At 43.5% G+C, this 10,259-nt stretch overlaps 1 protein-coding gene across 1 annotated transcript in view; it reads left to right on the forward strand.

Moving 5' to 3' along the window:
* Positions 1-9,596, forward strand: part of SLC13A1 (solute carrier family 13 member 1) — a 95,041-nt gene extending 85,445 nt beyond the window's left edge. Inside the window, exons 12-16 of the mRNA XM_083399765.1 lie at positions 1,218-1,321; positions 2,739-2,848; positions 5,279-5,440; positions 6,241-6,378; positions 7,397-9,596. Of these exons, the coding sequence (XP_083255891.1) occupies positions 1,218-1,321; positions 2,739-2,848; positions 5,279-5,440; positions 6,241-6,378; positions 7,397-7,534 (652 nt within the window). The 3' untranslated portion in view covers positions 7,535-9,596. The remainder of the gene's footprint in view (positions 1-1,217; positions 1,322-2,738; positions 2,849-5,278; positions 5,441-6,240; positions 6,379-7,396) is intronic.
* The last annotated feature ends 663 nt before the right edge of the window (positions 9,597-10,259 follow it).

Raw genomic sequence — 10,259 nt, forward strand, 5'->3', positions numbered from 1 at the left:
CCTCAAGCCAGTGTCAACTACAGCTATATTATGGGATGCGGGTGGCACTGTGGTCTAAATCACTGAGCCTCTTGGGCTTGCCAATCAGGGTGAACTCCCGTTGCTCTGTCCCAGCTCCTGCCAACCTAGCAGTTTGAAAGCATGCCTGTGCAAGTAGATAAATAGGTACCGCTGTGGCAGGAAGGTAAACGGCATTTCCCTGCACTCAGGTTTCCATCACGATGTCCTGTTGCACCAGAAGTGGTTTAGTCATGCTGGCCGCATGACCCGGAAAGCTGCCTGTGGACAAACGCTGGCTCCCTCAGCCTGAAAGCGAGATGAGCGCCACAACTCCATAGTCGCCTTTGACTGGACTTAACTGTCCAGGGGTTCTTTACCTTTTACCTTTACAGCTATATTACCTGCACAGGTGTTGAGTTCTTCTGGAGAGGTTATTCTCTCTGGCCCACCCAATCTGATCTCAAGGAACACCCTTCTCAGTAACGCTGCTCAGATAGGAATTCCCTACCAAGGAAGGCTCATGGTGACCTTTCACCCATAGGCGACCCCTCATTTATTTATTTATTTAAATAAACCTCTGGCCACTGAGGTGACTTGCTTTTCTCAACTGCTCTGTGCTTTGGTCTCATTTCTTTTGCTTTTATTGTGTATTAATCGCCTGCCTTTTTTTTCCAGAATAAAACCTGCTATTATTTATTTTTATATGGTTTTATTGTGCTATTGCTGGGTTATTTATTGTTAGTCAAGTTGAGCATTATTTGTAAATGTGGAAAACAAAAAATAAATAGATTAAGCATACTTCGGTTGAATTTAAACTACGGTCATGGTTAATTCATGCTCTGTTCATCATTGCTGTTTTAAAATATAATTGCAAATTGGCATATCATTTGAAATTAATGTCTGTATAGTTATTTTTAAAGGGAAGCTTTAATCTGCCCTTCTGCTGGATCAGTGCCACCCTACTAGACCATGGCTTAGAGAGTCACAGTGCAGTTCATCACTTCACACTGCCAATGGCAAGGAATTATGGGGAAACATGCCCCACAATATCTGCAGGGCCAGATGTTTCCCACCCCTGCCAAATAGAAATTTAATGTGTTTACCGTCACCTCAAAATATCTTTACAAACACTGGTAATGTCTGATATTATTGCTAAAGAATCAGAATTTTCTAGTGTGATATTTGTGGACCAAATGAAACACTGGCTCTTTCCCCAGATACCCAGGATTTGCTACCGATTCAACAGCTGCCTTAATGATTGGCCTCCTCTTCTTCATCATTCCAGCAAAAACATTGTCTAGAACTTCAAATGGAGAAAACAGTTGAGTATACATCCATGACTTTTTCCTCCTTAGCACAGGTATAAAGGCTCGTCCACGCTCCTTCTCATCCTGTGCCTAGAAAGCATGGGTACCAGCAATTCCCCTCTGGCCTCTCTCCCTTTCCCAGGGAAAAACCTGCTCTTTAGCCATCAATTGGGACAAACTGAAAACCCGAATTGCCATTTGCTCCAATTGAACACCAAAGAGCAGTTTTCCCTGGGGGGAGGTAGCGAGACAAGAGGAAGTGTGGATATAAACCCTAAGTTAATATTGTAACTGAGAGCAGATTATAACATGGCGATATTTTGAGCTTCTCTTCAAAGTCATCCAGACTTCTGCTGTTGGGTGGATGGACTTGAATCATAGAACTGTAGAGTTGGAGGGACCTCTTCTTAAAAACCTCCAAGGAAGGAGAGTCCACCACCTCTTATGGGAGTCAGTTCCACTCTTGAACAGCTCTTACTGTCAGAAAGTTCTTCCCAATGTTTAGTTCTTGTAAGTTGAAGCCATTGGTTCAAGTCCTACTTTCCAGAGCAGGAGAAAAGAATTAGCTTCCAGAAAACAATTACAGGCAGAATCCCGATGCATCCCAAGCTCTGCGTACATCGCAGAGCAGATGTGGAGCTCTCATAATCACGTAAAAGGTAAAGGGACCCCTGACCGTTAGGTCTAGTCGCGGACGACTCTGGGGTTGTGGCACTCATCTCGCTTTACTGGCCAAGGGAGCTGGCGTACAGCTTCCGGGTCATGTGGCCAGCATGACCAAGCCGCTTCTGGTGAACCAGAGCAGCGCACGGAAACGCCGTTTACCTTCCCACTGGAGTGGTACCTATTTATCTACTTGCACTTGATGTGCTTTCGAACTGCTAGGTTGGCAGGAGCCAGGACCGAGCAACGGGAGCTCACCCTACCATGGGGATTCGAACCGTTGACCTTCTGATCGGCACACCCAAGAGGCTCAATGGTTTAGACCACAGCGCCACGTGCATCCCATAATATAGCTGTAGTTGACACTGGCTTGAGGTCAAAAACCTCCTCTTTTCCATATCTGTGGTTTAGACCACAGCACCACCCGCGTCCCATTTTCTAATAAGAGAGTTCCATTTTCTAACAGGAGAGTTCTTCATTCATTTTCCATGATGGTTACCAATTCCAACACAGGAAGAGCCTGCAGGATCAGGCCAATGGCCCAGCTGCTCCATCATCCTGTTCTCACAGTGGCTGACCAGATGCCTATGGGAAGCCCAAATACAGCACTCTTCCCATATGAACCAGCTCCTGCAATGCAAAGGCATGAGAAAGTCAGATGACTCAGAATAGCTCTGTGTGAAACAGTAGTAGAAATATAATGCAATGGGCTTTCCCTCCTCAGATCTTTACAGACATTCTTTTTTTATTATTATTCCCCTCCTCTAGTTGTTTTTGATTACACTCCACTGATAACTTGGAAAGAATTTCAAGCCTGCATGCCCTGGGAAATTGCCATCCTCGTTGGTGGAGGGTTTGCGCTGGCAGATGGCTGCGAGGTAATACAGATTTTTGCAACATATTCAATCAATAATAATAACAACAATATTCTTAAGCTGTAGCTGGTTTGCAAGAAAATTGCAGAGGACGAGCTGAAAAGTTGTGCGGTGTTATTCCACTAGTAATATTTATCTTATAATGGAACAACAGTTAAGCGGGAAATGGAAGGGAATTGTTGTTCAAGAAGTTAGGGGGAATTTGGAGGGTGAGTTCCTTTGCTTGGTCAAATGTTGCCTCTGAAAACGGTTTCGTTTTGACTGCTATTATCACCGTTGTCATTAAATAGATTTCTAGTCCACCTTCTGGAGTGTGTTGCTGCTTGCTACAAATCCATAAAATAAAGTATTAGCACGTCAAGATTTAAAACAGCTGTAAAAACAATTGGCAGCATTAAAATAAAACTGTTCTTAAATATGACCATAAAATTACCCAGGTGCGGACCAGGATTTAATAAAAGAAAAATTATGCACAGAAGTGTGGTGTGCTAAGCCTTATTCAATGAAGTAAAGAATAGTCTCAACTGCTTTGGGCAAACAGCTTTGGCTGTTTGTTGCTTAGAGGACCATCTACTATACCGAGGGTGGCTAAGTTTCAACTTCTGGATGTTGTTGGATTCCAGCTCCCAACCATCCCCAACTAGCCTGACTAATGCTCATGGAACTTGTAGTTCAGCAAGCATCTGGAGGGTTTGTACCTTGGTCCTACAACATGTCATCTTCTGCTTAAGATGAGTGCATGTAGCGTGGACTTTGTTGTGGCCTCTTGCTTGGATCATGAGCACAGCACAAAGTTAGCTTCTTAAGCCAAGATGATGACAAGCTTCTTGCACAAACGTGTAGCCCCTCTGCTCCCAGTTCACTTCTCCCTTTTTGCAACCAACCAAATAGGCCATGAAGCCATAGTCAACCATAGTCAACCATAGTCAACTATGGCTAATATGATTTGTGCTTATGATGTTTTCAGGGTGGTCACACACTTGCAATACCATCTGTTCCTGCAAAATTCTTTGGGGCAGTGACTTCTGCTTTTTTTTGCAGTAGTGCATGTCCCGTAGTTTCCTTTTAAAATCCATTAACTTTTCTTCTTCTTTGGCAATCACTCGTAGCTGAGTAAGATTGTCTTCCATGAATGTGGTCTTTACAGTTTGTCCATAAGTAACTTTGGAGGCCAATTCTGGATCCGCACATCCTTCCACAGTGGGGACATAGGTTTCCGGGCGGGACTTGATCACAGTGAGGATTTCTCCTCCATTCCTTCCTCTTAGCTCATTTCTCCCTTTTGTCCTGAATTCATGTTTCTTCAAAGTCCATGACACCTTTGGTGAAGACAGTTCTCCAGTTGGAGTGCTCACAGGCCCGTGTTTCCCAGTTGTCTGTGTTTATACTACATTTTTTGAGATTAGCCTTGATAGTGTATTTAAACCTCTGTTGTTGTCCACCAGCATTGTTTACCTGTAATAATAATAATAATAATAATAATAATAATAATAATAATAATAATTTTATTATTTATACCCCGCCTATCTGACTGGGTTGCCTCAGCCACCCTTGGCAGCTTCAAACACATGTAAAAACATAATCAAACATTAAAAACTTCCTGATAGTTCTGTAGTGCAAGAGTGCCCATCCAGACGGAAAGAATGTGGTAACATTGGGAAAGCATTGCAGAACTAATAAAACAGACTCCACCATTAATGCACTATTATTCTGTCAAAGGCATGTTACAGAATACATCTGCAAAAAAACACACAAAACAACAACAACACACACACAAAAATACCAGTTTGGAGGGCCCTCTTTTGAACACCCGCCTCAACTCTTTTGTCAATGGTTTGTGAATTCAGACACAGCAGGAAACCAAAGTTGGCACAAACTCACCAGCTTCAGCCGGTAGTTTGATATCCTGTTTGGCAGCCCCTCACAAACCAACAATAAGTTCAGACATAAGACTAAAGCATGGTTGACCATGAATGCAGCTTACTAATACCCATGGTTGTGCTACACAGAAGCCAACCTCAATTAGATCAATGGGATTTACTCCATAGTAAATGTGTATAGGCTTTCACCCATAGCCATTTATATCAAGGGTAGTCAGATGTTGTTGGGCTATAACTCCCATCTTCCATGCCCATTGGCCATGTTGGCTGGGGCTGATGGGAATCCAACAACAGCTGGATAGCACTATGTCGGCTAGCCCCAACTTACATGGTGAAAATGTGTTATCTGCCAGAAGTTGAGCATCTTGGCATGCATTTAATATGGAGGAAAACACATTGAGGGGCCCTGGAATCCTATTAGAGTTCAGTTACTTACAGGTATCGATCCTTTGTATTGATAGGCTAACAGATTCTGCAAATGCCGTACTTGTGAAAAAATATGTATGCATTAAATTACATTGGCGGATAACTGTGCTAACGTTCCTTTTCACAGGTCTCAAAACTCTCAGAGTGGATAGGAAGCAAATTAACTCCTTTGGGATCACTGCCCATATGGCTGACTATCCTCATTTCATCACTGATTGTCACCACAATAACTGAAGTAGCCAGCAACCCTGCCACTATCACAATATTTTTGCCTATCCTAGCCCCATTGGTGAGTAACCCTTCCAAGAAACTGGTTTGGTTTGCCCATTCACAATTAAAGTGGTTAAAGATGAGTAAAAAGATGGAGTTTCCACCCGTTCAAAGCGTGCTCTAATTGGGTGTCTGTGTGTTTGACTTAGTGAGCTGGGAATATCGAACCAGTGAGTGGTAGTTTAGTTAATTCTAGATTAAAGAGTATGATGTTGTGTCTAGGCATTCTATGGAAGCAAGGAAATAATAATAAAAGATCCATATTTCCTATGGATCTTAAGGGATAGCAATGCATCAAATATAAAGCACCAGTAATTATGTCCCACTGCGCTCAAGGAAGCATGTGTCCCAGCGCACAAACAGTGATACTGCATGGATCTTTATGTGTTCGGGGTTGTGGGTTTCTTTTCTGCGTGCCTGTATTCACTCTCTATAAATCCAAATTTATTTTTAAAGACTTTAAATCCCACAGATCATAGGGTCATCGTGGCTGTTTTAGCTATGGGCTCTTGTAAGGTGCTCTGCTCCTCAGCCTAGTAAAGTGGAGGAATGTATGTATTCAGGGTCCTTTAAATACTTCAGTTAGCATTATGTGTTCATGCAGGGAACCTGTGGACCTGCAGATCCAGCTCCTGACAGCCCCAGAAGCCACGGCCAATGGCCAGGGGTGATGGTGGATGTTGTAGTCTAGCACCACCTGGTTCCCCATGTCTGCTTTTGTGATCACAGCCTTTGGCTCTAGCTTGCATTTTAATTCTGTCTCAGATATGTGCTTCTTTCCGTGAATGTGAACCATGACTTTGTTTCCTCCTCTAACAGGCTGAAGCCATCCATGTGAACCCCCTGTATATCTTGATCCCCTCCACCCTCTGCACTTCGTTCGCGTTCCTTCTACCTGTAGCAAATCCGCCCAATGCCATTGTATTTGCATATGGTCACCTGAAAGTTATCGACATGGTAAGTCGAGGGCAAATAACACACACCATGCTGACTTTTTTTTGTAATAATAATAGCATCCTTTTCCGGCGTGCTCAGAACCCTTATTATACATCATCTCACTTATTCTTAAGGAAGTAAGAAGAGCCCAGTAATCTTATCTTGTTCAGTGTCTTGCTTTCCGCAGACACCAACCAGGTGGCTCTAGAAAGCCCATGAGGAAGACCTGAAGACAATAGTCCTTTCGTATTGTTGTTGTCTGGAAACTAGTATTCAGGTTCCACACAGCCATCATGACTTACAGCCACTCATACACCCATTTATTGTGAATTTGTCTAATGCTCTTTCAAAACCATCTAGGATGTTTATTTACTTAACACATACCACCTTTCCTCCAACCAACTCTAGGCAGAATACATGGTTCTCCCCAGTGGCTTGTGGTCAGTGGACTAGGCTAGTCCCCTAAAAGTTCCCGGTAAATCAGAGTAGAGAAGGAGGTCCGATGCTCCAAGGGGATCCAAAAGCTTTGGGAAGGAGGTGCGATGCTCACACGCAACATCTCCTCACCACCACCACAATTGCACTTGCAAGCTGGCACCTCTGACCCTAACTGTTCCCCTACGAAAAATTTCACTGCATGCCACTGTTTCTTTCATCCTCTTGTCACAACAGCCCTGTGAGGGAGCTTAGGCTGCGGTTTAGGCAGCCCAAGGTCACTCAGTAAAGCTGCATGGTTGGGTACAATTTAAACTCGTGTCTCTGTAATACTAGTCCACCACTCTGATCCAGGGGTGAGGGACCTTTTTGGCTCTGTGGGACATCCTCTGTATCACATCCTTGCCTCATGAGAGACCTAGTGGCTTGTCTAAAGCCGCCTGATGGGTTCGTGACCACTCTGAGATTTGAACGTGGAATTTTCTAGTTTCCAGATCGTAACTGTGGTGCAAATTGTGATTTTGCCAAATTTCTTGATCAAATTGGGGCTTTCTGTTTCAATTGGTAAAAAGATTCTCTCCTCCCCCTCCCCCTTTTCTTTTAGGTAAAAGCCGGTTTGGGTATCAATATCATCGGAGTTGCTGTTGTCATGCTTGCTGTCATGACATGGGGGGTGCCCATGTTTGAACTCAATACATATCCTAGTTGGGCACCTGCTATTGCTAACAGAACCGGACTTTAAGAATGGAGTAGTAGCTTCTTTTTCTCAATACGCCTTCCCATGCTGTGCTTCTTGTTTACTCTTCCCAAGGATCGACACATCTGCACTGAAGACGGTAAACCAAGACTCTTGCAGTCTCGATACAAGTGTCCGATCAGTTTGGATTTCACTTATCAGGGTTGGGAAGTTTGCAACGGTGGTTATGCACGTTCATTATGAATGCTGATTTGCCCCCGTTTTTAGGGTCACCAAATAATGTAGGTTTATGACTATAGGGGTGCTGGGATAAGAGCGTGGTGGGTGGGTGGACAGATAGCTGGATCAATAGATTTTAAAATGCTGGAAGGCCATTATTTCAAGCTTATGGCCAATGTGTCTTCCAGTCCCAACATGTGCACTGAAGCATTCTATGCGTGCCTTATAAGTCAGAGCTACATGATCACTTCACGTGGAGCATGTTGTGCCATACACTTGTTCCACGTAAGCCTACTTGCCCGGGGATGATTGCTGCTGGAATCTGATAGGAAGATCTTTTCCAAGATGATCGATGAATGACTGAAATTTCAGATGATCATGCTGTGGGAGGAAGTACCCATCGGCCAGAGAAGAGGCAGCTTGCATCTCTGCCTCCATTCCACTCACGGATGCTGGCTTATGTGGGTTTGGGAATCGCGTGTGTGCTCATTGCAATCTATTTTAAACTTTTTAAACTCTTTTAAGCGACAAAGACCTGGGTGTGGTAACTAGCATGTTCTGCACTGGAAGCTAGACACAGCACCCAGTGGTGGGCATGAGATGATGAGAGAAACCATCATGATCCAATGGGAAGTTTATATATTATTATTTTAAAACCAGAAGAGCTGACCACATTGTATTGATTCTGTCTGGATTAGTTCTGCCAGAATCAATCATAGTAATAAATGTGCCAAAGTGTGAGACAATAGGATCCTTATTGCTGTATTTCTTGAGCTAAATATTAAGCACCTTTTCTATTATTCCAGGGGTGTGGGACCTCTTTTAGCACATTCTGCTGTGGGTAACATGTCGGTGAAGGGGGGGAGGGGGCCCAAACTGGGCACAGCAATTCATGCAACACTTACCCTTGTACTGTAGACGCACAAAAGCCAAGTAGGGTAGGGCACACATACTGTATCTATCCATCACCTGCCCAGGTATCATTTTTTAGACTGGTTCCCCTCTATTGCCTCCATAATGATGGGAAAGGGCTGTTGCTCAGAGGCAAAGGCATACATTACTCACAAAAAGTCCAAGGTCATCCCTCTTTAGCTAGGGTTGGAAAAGACACCTGTTTAAAACCCTGGAGTATAGAAAATATCGACTTGGTCCAACTTAGTGTAAGGCACCCTAGCAGCGATGGCTGTTCTGCATAGCATTCATATAGTAGTGTGGGGGACGTGGGAAATGGGATTGGTGGACCAGATTGATCCACTGTAAATGGGGCAGGCAGCAAAGAGAAGTGTAGCTTTCAATACACGAGGATGTTGGCATTGCAGCAGATGTGAAGCTTCTCTGGTTTGAGGCTCTGCTCACCGGGATCAGAGTCAGACTCAGGACCAGCTTTTGTGTCCCCATAGGACTCTATCTGTGCAAGGCAGTCAAGGCAGGACTTCATATTGCAACTAATGTCAAGATCGCACTGGTGTTTTCTGCAACAAAGATGTGGTGTGTGGAATAATGCATGCATGTGAATATTTTTATTTTTATTATTGTTATTGCTAATATTATTATTATTACATCTGTGTACACCCTGACCTCACTGTTTGAGAAGAAGTAGTTTGAATACTATGGACTCAAACTGTTTTTAATCTTGCAACTCTCCAGGCTAATTTGCACCAGGTAAAAGAGTTCACAAACAACAGGAGCCCTTTATCATTGTCACCTTAGGTCATATCAGAAAGTCCTGTTGCATCACTTGGGCTTTTATAATGGACCAAACTTGCAACTTGCGATGGGGAGGATTTTCACAGACTGTTTTGTTTGGGTATGATAGTGTTTTATGTGCCATTTTACCTTTAGGAACAGAGCAAATTATAATTGACAATAAAAGTGGAAATTCAAGTGAGATGTGTTGTTACATGTCATTAGGGTGTTGTGTATTATTATTATTACTATTATTGTGTATTCTCCTTCTTTATTAAATTTGTATTCTGCCCTTCATCCGAAATCACAGGGCAATTCACAACATACATAATGGGACACAAAATGCATAATAAAAACAAGAACCAAAGCAAAAACAAACCAATGAGTGTAACCCCATCAGGAGCAGGATACCTCCCATCCATTTGGTCTAGGGAACCACCCACTAACAGTCTTGTTTGGAATGAGCTTCAGTTTTTGGGCTTTTGCCCAGTCTATTACTGAGGCAAAAAAATGGTCCAGCACAGCCACTGCCACACCTGTAGGTGTAGAAGAGAAGAGTTGTGTGTCATCAGCATATTGCTGACAACGTACTCCAAAACTCCAAATAACCCCACTCAGCAGTTTCATGTAGATGTAAACAGCATAGGGGATGAAATTGAACCCTGAGGAACACCACACCGAAGGCTCTATGGAGCTGGAGAGCACTCCTCAATCATCACCCTCCTGAAATGGCCATCCAAGTAAGACTAGAACCACAGTAACTTGGACAGCCGCTCCAGAAAGATATTGTGGTCGATGGTATCAAAAGCCACTGAGAGGTCAAGGAGAATGAACAAGGACACATTTCCCCTGTCTCTTTCCCAAG

The sequence above is a fragment of the Podarcis tiliguerta genome (assembly GCF_965153285.1).
Source record: "Podarcis tiliguerta genome assembly, chromosome: 10".
NCBI classification, from domain to species: Eukaryota; Metazoa; Chordata; class Lepidosauria; order Squamata; family Lacertidae; genus Podarcis; species Podarcis tiliguerta.